General features: G+C 40.5%; 1 protein-coding gene across 1 annotated transcript in view; it reads right to left on the bottom strand.

The window, feature by feature from the left end:
• Window positions 1-15,679, bottom strand: part of LOC122755017 (elongin-A-like) — a 91,019-nt gene that overhangs the window by 26,419 nt on the left and 48,921 nt on the right. The window contains 3 exon segments of the mRNA XM_044003423.1: window positions 10,310-10,681; window positions 10,751-11,021; window positions 14,260-14,372. Coding sequence (XP_043859358.1) covers window positions 10,310-10,681; window positions 10,751-11,021; window positions 14,260-14,372 — 756 coding nt within the window.

The following is a 15,679-nucleotide window of genomic DNA, read 5'->3' as shown; positions in this document are numbered from 1 at the left end:
GTCCTGAGCATTCTACAGTATTAACCCCATGTCCCATTTGCTCTGAAGAGAAATCTTATGATGATCTTTGGATGGAGTAACAGTATAGCAATCAGTGCCCAAGACAATCACAAACAGAAGTTGCCTGGAAGTCCCTGAATTCCACCATAACTTTCTTCCTGGATGTTCCACTTGTTGCCATCTTTGGACTCAGCTTCCCCTTGGATATTCATAAAGCCTGATCTCAATCACTGCAAAGAAAAAATCCCCTTACTGGTTGCATTATTTAAATTCACTCTGCATATTTCTACTAGAATAGAGCCACTTGACATGCTTTATATAATTATAATTTTAAATTCTGTGAATTCAAATACATGCAAATATTTCAGGGAATTCATTATTCACTCTATTGGGGACCTCGCCTTACCATCTCCCAAAAGGCAACCAAAAATATCTAATTATTGATATGTTTTTCTTATAAGCATAAAATCTTTGTGAGAACCATCTATATATGTATTAAGGGTACCTTTTATAGAAAAATAGCAACTGGAATAGTTAACTTGTATAAACTATTTACTATAGAAGATCACAGCTTCAAAGTCATGCAGTCAACCAAAATCCATTGAATACAGAATCTCACTGCTTGTTGCTTTTTATTTAATAGTTGCGGAGAGGGGAGGGAGAGGAAAGAAAATTTTTCTGTAGATTGCAAAATTTTTGTTGCTCCTGTTTGTGGACGACCCTATGCTAATTTTCCCATGTCCAAGAATATTAGAGGGTCTCTTCAGTTAAATCTATCTATGGTCACTCAAGAGATTGGTTTAATAATTTGTACAGAAAAACAAGTTGATTTAAAAATGTGTATTCATCAAATTATACCTAGAGGCTATATGGCACAGCACATAAAGTGTCAGAGTTGGAGTTGAAAGCCCTGGGTTAAATCTTGCTTCTGACACTTGCCACCTGTGTGACTATGGACAAGTCATTTAACCTTTCTGGGTCTCAGTTTATTAATTTTTAATGAAGGGGTTGGCATCAGTGGCCTCCAAGGACCCTCCTGGCTCTGAATATATGGGATCATAGAATGGGCAGTCCATTGAATTATATGTGTTGTTCACATATATGTGAATGTTCTGCCATTCAGTTGTGTTCAATTCTTTGTGACCCCATGGACAACAGCACACCAATGATGTCCATGAGATTGTTTTTTTGGCAAGGATACTGAAGAAGTTTCCCTTTTCTGTCTTCATATATGTGTACTGAATGGCTAAGTCAATGTTTTTGGCATAGCAGAAGGAATAGGAACTGGGCCCAAACATGTATAGTAAGAAAAAGGCAAGCATATGACATATGGAAAGTTGAATAGCACTTTTAATGAGCCCAAATTGTCAAAATCCATCTTTTTTTCTTGTTTTTATTTTCTTTTTGTAGGGCAATAAGGGTTAAGTGACTTGCCCAGGGTCACACAGCTAGTAAGAGTCAAGTGTCTGAGGTCATATTTGAACTCAGGTCCTTCTGAATCCAGGGCTGGTGCTTTATCCACTGTGCCACCTAGCTGCCCCCAAAACCCATCTTTTAAACAATAAATGTTCTTCTAGTGATGCTATAGGCTTCATAATTTTAAAGAACCAATATTTCTGAAGAATCATGATTACAAATGACTACTGTGGGGCAGCTAGATGTGGTTAAAGCACTGGCCCTGGATTCAGGAGTACCTGAGTTCAAATCCGGCCTCAGACACTTGACACTTACTAGCTGTGTGACCCTGGGCAAGTCATTTAATCCCCATTGCCTGCAAAAAAACCAAAAAACAAAACAAATACAAATGACCACTGTGAGGTATGATTAATTAGAACTTGGGAGAAAGGGCATAAGAGATATCAATCCAAAACATGTAATACCAGAAAAGGCAATGGGTTAGTCTTGTACCAAGAACTAATAAGTAGGAGGTGGAGCCATGATGGAATAGTAGCAGGAAGAAGTACTGATGAGATCAATTCCCCCCCCCCACCCCCATCTCTCCCCCTGCCCCAATCCAAACAGATCTAGAAAACTCACTAGACTGGGTCCTGATCAGAAAATTAAAGAAAAAAAATGATAGTCACCTTTTTTTCCAGCTCATGTCAGCATAGGCAGAAAAACAGCGAGGTCTGAAGACACTAGGGATGGGGGGAGGAGAGGATGGAGAATCTATTCAGGAATGAGCAGGGAAGAAGCTATGCACCTAGGTAAGAAGAGATTCTAAATATAGCAAAGAGGAATCCAATCTTGTATAGAGCACAGAATAGATAGCAACTGGTGGCTCTGTCATGCCTTGTACAATCTTAAGACACAGATCCAGAGCCGAATGAAGAGGGGACCTGTGTTTCGGGGTGCCAATCCAGGGGTGAGGGGAGTGGTCACAGGGCCCAGGCTGAGCAAGAAGTCGATTCAGAAGCAAGCAGGAGCCTTGTGGTTCTGAGTCCAGGTGTAGATCAGGGTCTCAGTTCCAATCTCTAGTCCAGCAGGAAACCTGCAATGGAATAACCAAAGCAGGAATCCCAGACTAAAGGGAAATCTGAAGTTCTGTCACTCTGAACCAGCAGACTACTGAAACATCAAGTGGGCCAAGTCCACAAGTGTGGTCTTCAGATCCAAACCCACGCTGGGAATTTGTAGAGCTCAGACCAGCAGGGCAGACAGTACTTTACCCTGAATCATGTTACTGAAAGCTTGAAGGTCCCCAGAACCTGACATCCTACAATACAACACTCAATGCCCAATGAAAGAAGTGGCAGGACCAACTCAGACATTCCTCCAGAAGTGCACAGAGACCAGTCTGAATATAATGTCCAAAGTCAGAAAGTAAGTAGGCTGGAAGAATAAGCAAACATAAAAAGAATCCCATCATGAAAATCTATTATGACAACAAGGATGTCCAAGACACAACAAACCCAGAAGAAGAAAATAAATCTAAAATAGCTACAAGGAAAGCCTAAAATAAAAGCATAGCTTGGACACAAATCCAATAAGCATTCCTAGAAGAGATGAGAAGTTTTAAGAAGGAGTTTAAAATGTTTTTATAAATAAAATGAGAACACCATAGGAAAAAATAGATAAGAATACACTGGGGAAAGGAAGGAATGGTTAAAATTATCTCATAATTGGAATACATAAGTAGAATAGAAATCTAAACAAATAGGAAGGGGTAAGGGGAGCAAGTAACACTTGAACCTCACTCATGTGAACTAGTCAAAGAAGAAAATACATACACAAACTCAGAGATAGCTACAGAAATACATTTCATGCAAAAGAGAAATAGAAAAGGAGAGAAGGAGAATCAATAGGAGAAGAGCAAATTAAAGAAGGGAATAATCCTAAACAGAATAAATTCTAAGGATTTACAAAAATATTTATAGCAGCTCTTTTGTGGTGACAAAGAATCAGAAATTGAGGGTGTGCCAAGCAATTTGGGAATTGCTAAATAAATTATGTTATATTAAAATGATGAAATACCATTGTGCTATATAACACATGACGAAGGAGACAGTTAAAGAGAACGTTATGAAAACTTGTAGGAACTGATTCAGAATGATGTAAGCAGAACCAGAACAATTTATATAGTGACAACAATGTTGTAAAGACAAATACCTTTAAAAGACTTAGGAACTTGATCACTGTAATAACCAACCATGATTCCAGAAAATTCATGATAAAACATGCTACACCCACCTTTTGATAAAGAGATTGATTTTTTTTAATGTGGCTAATGAAGGAATGTTTTGTTTGATGATACGTGTTTATAAGGGTTCTTTCTTAATTGGAGGGGGTATAACATGGGAGGGAAAAGAGTCAGATTTTTTTATTGAAAAAATTAATTAAAAAAAGAATTAATAAGTAAACAATCTGAGTATTATAATTGCATCTAGGAAATTTTTAAAGATTTTCAGGAAGTCCTCTGGGTCATTGGATCAATCATCTATGATGGGGGCAGCTAGGTGGCACAGTGGATAAAGCACTGGCCCTGGATTCAGGAGTAACAGAGTTCAAATCCGGCCTCAGACACTTAACACTTACTAGCTGTGTGACCCTGGGCAAGTCACTTAACCCCAACTGCCTCACTAAATAAAAAAAAAAAGAGAGAGAATCATCTATGATGAAAGAACATGGATGAAAAATTATATAAGATGAATAAAGCATGAATGAACTGAGATATGTATTGGTTGAGTGGAGTATCTATACCCAGGGGATCACAGATTACTTGATAGATCAAATCATGCCTTTGAACATTCATCTAACAGTGAAAAATAAACATTTCCTTTTCCCACATTTATTTGTGTAATGGACATATTATTAACAGCCTAAAAATCCTTTTAGCCATAAGTAAAAATGCAGTCAGTTATACTTACAAAACCAGCACTGACATAAATTGTAGCTTTTATTATAAGAAATAGCTCCTTTTCCCCACCAGTCTTGAAATTTCAGCTTTATCAGAGATAGATGGACTGGCAAGGAACTTTAATGAGTTCTTCTAGTGAAGGAAGGAGTCTTTACCTAAACACATCCAAAGTAATTCTATTACAATAACTGTGTTGTTTGAAATATTGGGGGGAAGTCTGTCTCTGTTCTAAGTTATTGGGGAACTTAGGTGGGGTTTCTGATATATTGCTACTTATAAATTAATGACTATTGCACCAATTTTTGGCATTAAGCATTTATTAAATCATATTAAATGTAAGTAAAGAGTTGACCGCTGCAACGAAAAAGAGGACTTTCAGGTATACATGATGAAAAGACCTGAACTGAATGGAAAATTTGACTTTCAAATATGACTCTAGAAAACCATAAAAAATTGGAGTTGGGGGACATACCTGGGGTCGTACAGTGGGTGATTGTCTTGTGTCTGAGGCCAGGTTTTAGCTGGGGTCCCCCTGTGTCCAGGGTCCACTGTGTCACCTAGCTGCTCTATGATGACATCTTTAGGGTAAAATTGAGGGGTGAGACTGATGTAGGAGGCAAAAAGGGGTTAATAGAAAAATCCAAGGTCCAAGCTTTAATTCAGATATTAGCTCTACAAAGGGAATTACACCCCAGTTAATGGATAACTTACCAGGTTCTCGTACCCACAGTGATCATACCCATAAAAACGGGTCAGGTCAAATAACAATAAAGGAAATGACAAGGCTATAGAAATTCTCAAGAAAAATGATTATATTTTGAAACTAGCCATGGGAATCAGGAGACATGCAGAAAAGGCCAAATTTGCCCCCAGTTTTACCTTATGATGTGTAAATCCCAAAAACACACCTCTACTAAAAAAGGTACCTGCTTTGGGGGTTGGCTTAGGACCCCAGAAACTCCAAATTAGGATAAGCCCTCCCTTGTAACACCCCAAGGTGGAGATTATTATAATGAGATTGATAATCAATTTATCTACACTATAAATATAACTGTCTTTTCTTTTACTATTCAAGAAATACCTTTCCAATATTCTGGTTCTCTCCCTGTGGTCACCCACAGTATTGCAATAAAACTTGGGAAACTGAATCACTGAGTCTTGTAATTCTTTTGGGATGACTCACAATCAATTTGACCCCAAATTCCATCCCACATCATTTGGTGCCCTGTGTGAGGATGCATTGGGGGAGGGGGAAGGGCAGAGATTAGTTAGCATAGGGTGAAATCCCACATGAAAGAAACAGGAAAGGGTTTATGGAGTGGAGGAAGAGATGGGGGAGGAGCAGGGCAGTAAATGAACTTTACACTCATCAGAATAGGCTCAAAGACCTTAATCTCATTAGAGTTAGCTCAAGGAGGGATTAACACACACACACAATTTAGTGGAATAATCTATTTAATCTAGGCAGTAAATGAGCCTAACACTCATCAGAATTGGCTCAAAGACCTAAATCTCATCAGAATTGGCATATACACACTCAATTGGGTGGAGTAATCTATCTAACTGTGCAGGAAAATAGAAGGGGAAGGGGATAAAGAGAAGGGCAAAAGAAGGGAGGGGACAGACAAAAGCAAATCCTTTTTGAAGAGGGATAGGGTGAAAGAAGATAGATAATAGAGTAAATATCATGGGGAAGGGAATAGGATGAAGGGAAACAGTTAATAGTAATTGTGAAAAAGAGAAAAGGGGGAAAAATTATACAAAAAATATTTATAGCAACTCTTTGTGGTGTCTAAGAATTGGGAATCAAGGGAATGTCCATCAATTGAGGAATGATTGAAGAAGCTGTGGTGATATATGATTGTAGTGGAATGGTATTGTGCTATAGGAAATGACAAACGGGATGATCCCAGAAAAACCTGGAAAGACTCATACAAACTGATGTATAGTGAAATGAGCAGAACTAGGAGGATATTGTACATAGTGACAGTAGTATTGTTCGATGAGCAATTTTGAATGATTTAACTACTCTCAGCAATACAATGATCCAAGACAATCCCAAGGGACTAATGATGAAGCATACTATCCACTCCCATAGAAAGAACTGATAAAAAGAGCACTTATGGATTGAACATATATAACCTATACCAGATTGGTTGCTGTCTTGTGGAGGGTGGAGGAAAGGGAGGGAGAAAAATTTGGAATTCTAAATCTTATGAAAATGGATGTTGAAAACTACCCTTACATGTAACTGGAAAAATAAAATAAATGTTTGTTGAGTTGACTGCAAGCCGAAAACCCCCAGCACGAGAGAGAGGAGAGAGGAGAGAGGGGAGAGGGGAGAGGGGAGAGGGGAGAGGAGAGAGGAGAGAGGGGAGAGGGGAGAGGGGAGAGGGGAGAGGGGAGAGGGGAGAGGGGAGAGGGGAGAGGGGAGAGGGGAGAGGGGAGAGGGGAGAGGGGAGAGGGGAGAGGGGAGAGGGGAGAGGGGAGAGGGGAGAGGGGAGAGGGGAGAGGGGAGAGGGGAGAGGGGAGAGGGGAGAGGGGAGAGGGGAGAGGGGAGAGGGGAGAGGGGAGAGGGAGAGGGGAGAGGGGAGAGGGGAGAGGGGAGAGGGGAGAGGGGAGAGGGGAGAGGGGAGAGGGGAGAGGGGAGAGGGGAGAGGGGAGAGGGGAGAGGGGAGAGGGGAGAGGGGAGAGGGGAGAGGGGAGAGGGGAGAGGGGAGAGGGGAGAGGGGAGAGGGGAGAGAGGAGAGAGGAGAGAGGAGAGAGAGGAGAGAGGAGAGAGAGGGGAGAGAGGGGAGAGAGGAGAGAGGAGAGAGAGGAGAGGAGAGAGAGGAGAGGAGAGAGAGGAGAGAGGAGAGAGGAGAGAGGAGAGAGGAGAGAGGAGAGAGGAGAGAGGAAACACGTGGCGGATTTACCCTGGGTCCCAGGCACAAGAGCCAGCAAGCGTCTTTCAGACCAGATGAGAGGCTGCTCTTACACACTGCTCAAAGCTAATTGGCTAGCATTATTCAATTCTATTGGTTTATGTGACCTACGGGGTGGTCAATAACAAAATAAGCTTTACCTTGCTGACCTCAGGGTTGAATGAAAAACAGACCCTCTGAGCAAAAAGGCTTTCAGGTAGGTGTGGTCTTAATCTCTACTGAGTTAGTCTGATCTCTTTTTTTTTTTTTTTTGTGCGGGGCAATGGGGGTTAAGTGACTTGCCCAGGGTCACACAGCTAGTGTCAAGTGTCTGAGGCCGGATTTGAACTCAGGTACTCCTGAATCCAGGGCCGGTGCTTTATCCACTGCGCCACCTAGCCACCCCCTACTCTGATCTCTAATGCACCTTTGGGCTAGCTCTGAGAAACCAGCCAGAGTTCCTGAGTGGGGGTGGGGTCACTGGGTCTCCCCCAAATCCATTATTAATAATTATTTTCTCACATAACCAAGTGTTTGGTAATATTTAAGATAATCTAATGCCAACATAGTCCTATTTTGGAGGGACATGTGGGGAAGAGATGATTTCATTGGGATGAATTCCCAAATAAAACTCCCACCAATATAGATGTATTCTACACTGTTGTCTTTGAGAGTTATCAGGCGATCATAGTGACTTTCTCCCAGGATTACAAAACCAGTATATGTCAGAGGCAGAACATGAAACCAAGGCTGACTTCAAGGCCAGCTCTCTATCTACTGTGCCATGCCGCTTCTCATAACATAGTAAGTTTTTAAAAAATCTCTTATCTGAGAGTTATGGCCTAAGAAAACAATTTGGTGTTCTGATTAATGTATTCTCTGGTTCTGATAAGGGCTGGTAATTATACTCTGGGTTTTTGGGATTTTTTACTCAAAACTGGAAAGGTTTTTTTGTTCCAAATACATGAAAAAGGGGAAAGGATAACAGACCACAGAACCATTTTCTTCTTCAAGCTATATGATTCATAACAGTCTTCAAGGTGATGTATTAGAGCCTTACGCATGCACATTCTAGTTTTCCTGTGTACAACCTCGAATGTACACATGACAGGCATCACCTAATATAACTGTGCATCAAGAATTATCATGGTCTCATCGTTTGACAAATTTGTACGTTTCTGATTTTCTTGTGACCTACTAGATGGGAGACTTGAGGACAAAAATTAAGAACATACCCTTGGGGGCAGCTAGGTGGCGCAGTGGATAAAGCACTGGCCCTGGATTCAGAAGGACCTGAGTTCAAATTTGGTCTTAGACACTTGACACTTACTAGCTGTGTGACCCTGGGAAAGTCACTTAACTCTCACTGCCCCACAAAAAAAAAAAAAGAGAGAGAAAGAACATACTCTTATGCTTAACAGTGAAAACTGTGTGTTGCAGCAGATGGAGAAAAGAGAAGGGAAGGTAAAGGAGGATTTTGTAAATTGTATTTATTCCTTTCAAAGGCCACGATGGGGATAAGAACAGGCAGATAGCTACAGAGGTGAATTATCCTGATAACTTAACAACCACAAAATTTCTCAAATTAGACAGCAAACTGATTACCTTCTAGCAAAATCAGATCAGTTCCATTCATTTTAAGGAAGGATATAGGTTGGAGGAGGATGGAAGACTAAGATGGACCCCATGGAGAGAACTAGTCCCATGAACAAGCTTCCTAGGAGAGGAGTCAGACCTAGCTTGCCACCACAAACACGTGTGAAGGCCTCATATTATACAGGTGTTGGTCATGCTGGTTAAGAAATTACTTATACCTTCCATAACAATTTCTAATATCAATAAATAATATAAATTTAATGTACTCTACTTCCTGGCTTTAACTATTGGTAGAGATGTCAAAAAAGTTAGGCTGAAGCTTTAAGCAACTCCTTTCCCATTCTCCCTCACATCCATTAGTCAAAGATATTTCCCTTCACATTAGCATAATTCATTTACTCATGGGATAAAAAAGTAGAATGTAAACACCTTGAGGACAGCGAATGTCAATTTTTATTTGTTTTTCCTGTACCTAGTATTAAGTTTGGTATATAGTAGGTACTTAATAAATCCTTAATAAAAAAAAAAAAAGAAACATGGGGAATATTGACTGGGTCTTAACCTTCACCCCTTTAATTTTTATAGTTAAAGGGGAAAATGAGTTACAATTTGAGGATTTTATAGGAATTATTTGGGGAAAGAATACCGACTCTCTTCCTTTCTGATCAATGATGATTCAAGATAATTATTTGTGTTACTATTTTGTACAGTTTGCAGATTGAGGAACTTTAAAATGATATGCTTCTGGGGAAACTAGGTGGTGAAGTGGATAAAGCACCGGCTCTGGATTCGGGAGGACCTGAGTTAAAATCTGGCCTCAAACACTAGACAACTTACTAGCTGTGTAAGCCTGGGCAAGTCACAACCCCCAATGCCCTGCAAAAAAAAAACCCAACCCCCCCAAAAAAAACCCCAAAAAACCAAAATGAAATGATATGCTTCTACAATAACTTGAATACAGTATTTCATTTGTAGCCTCATCTACCTCAACTTCCCTGAAATAATTGTTCCTGATAATAAGACACCGAGTTCCAACTCTGCAGGTCATACTGACCCTCTGTGGCCAAGGCATAGCAGAACTGACTTAAATATGTCCCAATTCCACACCCTTTTTCTTTGTTCCCTAGACCACAATATCTATAGTAAGATACATTATTTGCATTTGGACAGATGTCTCACAGAACTGTCCTCCACCCTACATGGTGCTACATTATAAACAATTTTTTCTCTAAAGCCAACACCTGAGTTAACATTAGCATAAACTATTTATTTTTTTAGATAACAAGTCAGAACTAGGTCAGGCTGGAGTTTTAAAAAAAAAATTATCCTAGATTAGAGCTCCCATTTGGCGACTAAGGGGAATGCCTTTTTACCGGCTCGCATCCACCAACACTCTCCAGCCTCCAGTAGGTCAAATTGCAAAGACATGGATATTAATAGTAAGTTCCATTTAGTAAGAAGAAGGGTTAATACAAGTACTCACTCCTGACTGACAACAGCTTACCCTTTTAAGTGATATGTCAGGCCGATCATTTGGTTTACATAGGGCTGTGCCTAGAGTCTGGGAGACAGAGGAGGACTCATTTTTAGGGGGTGAGCTACACTTCTTATAACCCCATGCCTAGCAATGCTGTCCTCTTTTAAGACAGAACTTCATTTTCCTCTTATGAGAGACTTGATCATAATTCAGATAGTATTCAAAAGGCAGTGTGGGGGTCTCATCTCTTTCAGGCTTGGCTATCTTGGATTTTTCCATGCTAAGGCTCTGGGAGGGCCTCTTTATAGATCCAGATACTTGTGGAGCCGAAGATTTGACTTTTTCTTCCTTTTTAGTGGCTGTAAGAAAGGAAAGCATTTCAGGGGGTCTTTTTTTATGGCTCTCTGGATGGCTAGCTTTTAAGTTCTTTGACTCATGACCCCCAGATATCTTCTCGGAAGGGTCACTTTTGCACTCTTTAACCTTGAGCCTATTAGAGGATTTATTCTTGCCCCCTTTCTGTGTGGTTTTTGCTATAAACTTCCTCCCTGCAGATTCTGAAGATAGTTCGTGTGTTCTTGTTCTCTTAGATGCCACAGACTTCTCTGACAGCTTGTCCTCCTTGGCAAAAGGCTTCTTCTTGCTATCCTTGCCTTTCCTCAAGTCGCGTTTTTTCTCTTTGGATCTACTGCAAAACAAGACCAAAGTGCCTCAGTAAATCAGAAAGGTTTTGAAGCAACAGTTCAAATCAGGAGCTTTCGATTTCTTTTTGATCATAGCCCAGTATGCTTTGCCTCGAGGAATCACGGCACACTAGCTTCTTAAACCGTGGGTTGTTACCCCATATAATGTGGAGGTCGTGTAAAATTTGGCAACAGGAAAAGGTTATATATACCCATTTTATATACCCATATACCCAGGGTCATGTAAAAATTTCTTGAGTGAAAGGGGGTTGCCAATGGAAAAGTTTAAGAAGCCCTGTCTTAGGTGACAATGAAGAAAGGTTCTTAGGCAATCATCAGGCCTCCAGATTTTTCTGCCTCTCTTTCTCTTCCTCCACCTGCTCACCTTCATCCTTCACTTCTCCAGGTCTTACTAAGGAAGAGGTAGCTTTGCGTCTCCATGGATAGAGCTGCTATTGTGTCCTTCCTAACGCCAAGCCAGGAAGATCAGGCAGCAAACCATAGCTGAGAGTAGAGACTGAGGAATGTATGGGTCGAATAGCACAGTCTTTCCCCTTCCCCTTTCTGTTCCCTTTCCCTATTGCACTGACTTTAAGTAGCCATCTGAAAACCACAATGCTTTGTGAAAATCCTTCTGTGTTGCGACTGTGGACTGAGCAACACTAATGCAACAGTTAGTAGTTACCTAATAACCCAAGGTCCCTAGAAAATATCCAGGGTTTTCTGGGAGGAATCAGTCATAATGCCCTCTGATCGTTAATGTAGTACTTTCCCTCCTCATCCCATCCCCCTCCCTTCCTACTTGGTAGGATGTACCTAGACCCATCAAGGGAAGACATATGGGGAGGGATATATCAAGCTTTGGCTGCCAGGGGAGATTATAAAAAGACACTGAAATAAGTCATGTAGAACAGTCAGATCTAGGGAAGACTTTGCCTCTATGACTAGGAAGGCAATAGTTAGGCAGTGAGTTCATATAAATTCCCCAGATGGTGAGATGGCTGTGCAAGAAAAGCCGAGGGCAAGAACAGTTGCCACACAGCAAAAGCTAGAAAGAGCAGATGAAGGAGGAATCAAAGTCTCCCCACACCCCACCCTCTGCCCCACATATTCACAAACCCAACTGATTAGACATAGACCTTGCTGGAAGGTGTGAAGAGAAGAGCAGCTGGGAGATGCTCCCTAGCCTCCAGTGGGAATAGTTTGCTGCTCTTACATCAACACCTTCTATCTCTCAGCTCTCTGCCTTTTCACTGGTTGGCCACAACGTTTAGAATGCCCATCCCCTCACTACCTCTGTCCTCCTGGCTTCAAGTCTCAGCTAATTCCCACCTTCTGCAAGAAGGCTTCCCCAGTTCCCTTTCATTGCCAGGACCTTCCCTTTGAGATGATCTCCAATTTATCCTGTATACATCGTGTTCATTCGAATGTAACCCAAGTTCCAAAGCCAATATGGGACTCTTCTCCTCCCTGGTGGAGGACAATGCCCTATTCATGTGTGAGGGGCAGGAGGAGTTATTTATCTAGAGCAAATGAGAGAACTCCAGTCTTCTACACAAAGTTGTTTGTGGGTTACGTCCCCCCATTAGAATGTGAGCTCTTTAAGGTTAAGGACTACTTTTGTCCATTTGTTTATTTTGCCTTTTTTTGTTTCCTTAAGATTTAGCACAGTCTGGCAGTAGCAGGTGCTTATTAAATGCTTTTGCCTTGACATTCAAGTTGTGCTCCTGGAATTCTTTGTTTTGGGGAGTACCTGTAGGCTGGTTTAAGAGCTGCTAAGCTGAACCAGCATTAGAGTTATAAATCTTTTTCTTTTACTCCTATGATATCAGTAAATAACTATATAAAGTGAAATGCTTATTGTATGATTGATGCTATTATCCTGTTCTGATATGATATGATCCTGACCTGATATTTCATGGAAATAGCATAAAGGAGAGGAGGTGGAGCTTTTCCAGTGTGTGAAGCTAAGCCAAAGATAAATTCACACAGATCCCAACCCCAGCCCAGCAAAATGAGCACAACTGTCTCGAAAAGGGATAGACCCAGGGAATGAATGCAGCCAGCTCTTGTAAAAACCAGTTTGGTATTTCCCTTGAGTGCCCTCTAGTGTACAGTGGAATAAATAACCACCAGACAGGTGTATGATTTCTGGTCCCTGACCTACATCAGGTACTGCTGTAGCAAGGCACCTGAGGATTAAGCTAGTAATTACCATTCATACCCACTGCGACCATAAAAGTGAGGTGCAAGAGCCAATGGAAAACGACAAAGGTAAGAACTCCCCAGTATATCACTGAGCCTCCTTTCTCTGAGAAAGGAAATGAGTTGATTGATAATCCTATACTACTCTTAAACTATCTAAAAGGATATAAGCTCTCTGAAGGCAGAGACTACCATTTTTGTCTTTCTATATCTGGCTCCTAACACAACAGGTATTTAGTGCTTATTAAAAGATCACCTCAGGCAGCTAGGTGGTGCAGTAGATAAAGCACCGGTCCTGGATTCAGGAGGAACTGAGTTCAAATCCAGTCTCAGACACTTGACACTTACTAGCTGTGTGACCTTGAGCAAATTGCTTAACCTCATTGCCCCACCAAAACAAAACAAAACAAACAGATCACCTCATCATATCATACTGACAATGTTATCTTGATGTTTCATGACCTTTGTCAATTTAACTGTTTACTATGACAAGAGTCTATTCTAAGTGATCAATGGGATGTGGTTCGAATATTAGCAGAAAATCAAGGCTGGAATAAAAACCACAAGACAATATACCTTTCAGCTTGTGAGGCTGAAGCAGACCTGCTGTACTCAAAAGGTTAACATTTCCCCTCTGCTCCTCTACCTCCAATAGGTATCCTATAAGCAAACTGGGAGGCAGCTAGATGGTAGATGGTGCCCAAGGATTCAAGTGAGGAAGACCCTAGTTCAAATCCATGGTTAAGTCGCCCTGGGTAAGTTACTGAACCTCTGTCTGCCTCAATTTTCTCAGCCGGAAAATGAAGATAACACATGGTTGTTGTGAGAATGGAATGATATAATATTTGAAAAGTGTTTAGCTCAGTCATTGGCACACAATAGGTGCTTAATAAATGCTTGTCCTTTTATCAACACCCTCCCCTTAAAGTAAGCAACTGATTTTTAATGTATCAAGAAGGAGGATTATAATCCAGGTGCTCAAAAAATACATTAGGTGAATATAATTCAACAAATAACTAAAACTGGGTCAATAAATACCTTTCATTTTCTGATGAAATAAGTTGTTTCCATTGGTTGACCAAGGCTTTAGCAAGATCTCCAGCAGTACTATGCTTCCTAAAGCCATTCACAGTTTTTCCTATTCCAGTTTCCTTGTGAAAAGAGTAGAAAGAAACAATCACCATCTTGATTCTATAGTTGGACAAACTTGATAAAGATTTTTGAATAGTAATATTTTATTCATAATTTTAGTTCAATGATGGGGATGGAGGGAGAAGAGGGGAGGGGGAGAAAACAAGAACAATGCTTTAGGATATGTGACTTAATTGATACTTGTAAATAAGATAATTTAGATGGTGTGGACTTTCAGGATAATTAAAAAAAAAGGCTATCTAAGGTGGAAATCATAGGATCATAGCTATAATCTGGAAAAGCCCTCAGAAGACAGCCAGCCCTCTCACTGTACAGATAAGGAAACTGAAGTCCAGAGACATTAGGTGATTTACCTAAAGTCATATAGATTGTTAACATCAGAGGTAGGATTTTAACGCAGATCCTTTACCCCAGAGAGGACAGGCTTTCTATTTTATCACACTGCCTCCCTCCTTATAAGATAAAACAAAAAAGGGTGTCTCATGTTTAAAAATTAGTCTATTAAAATGAAAATATCACTAAACATAACACCCACAATCCAGAAACCCATCTAAGATGGTGAGTCACATTAAAAAGTCAGTCATCCCTTATAAAACAACCTAAGGTCATAAGCTATTTTGCTTTGAGACTTTTGTAACTTTTATAGCTATATCCTTTAGACCAATGGTGTCAAACTCAAATAGAAACAGATTCCAATGGGCCACATATTGACTTAGAAAACCATAAATTAGCATCTTCTATGCTGTATTATATTTTTATTAAACATTTCCCAATTACATTTTCCCCCAGAAAAACAGTATACACTCTTTATTTATGAGATAATTCTGCCAAAAGGGGCTAATAGGCCTATGGAAAGAAGTTTGAAGTAGAAACTGGTTGGGTATATGATGAGACATTTCTGTAGCTACCTTGGTAGCCATATTTGTTGGAATAAAATTCAGCTGACTGCTCAGGCCCTGGGAGAGACTGCACCATTGGATGGACACTGATTATGTAGCACTTTACAAAAACCAAGCTTTATTATGAAGAGGAGCTAAGGAACAAAGCTTCATTGTGGCACTTGGTCTATACTACAATTCTTAGATTGTTGTGCTTAAATATTGCTTCCCAGATAGCAGCGACTTAGGAGTAAGGACCAAGTCTTAGGGGAGCAGAGGGATACACATATGGCAATTCTGCACATCATCTAATAGACTAAATTTTGTTCCTATTTTGAAAACACAGTGAAAGAAAATAACTATCTAGATCAGTAGTTCTCTCTTTTTTTTGGTAAGGCAGTTGGGGTTAAGTGACTTGCCCAGGGTTG

This window comes from Dromiciops gliroides, chromosome 4 (assembly GCF_019393635.1).
Source record: "Dromiciops gliroides isolate mDroGli1 chromosome 4, mDroGli1.pri, whole genome shotgun sequence".
Lineage (NCBI taxonomy): Eukaryota > Metazoa > Chordata > Mammalia > Microbiotheria > Microbiotheriidae > Dromiciops > Dromiciops gliroides.
The sequence above is the reverse complement of the archived record's forward strand: the minus strand, read 5'-3'. Positions and strand labels throughout refer to the sequence as shown.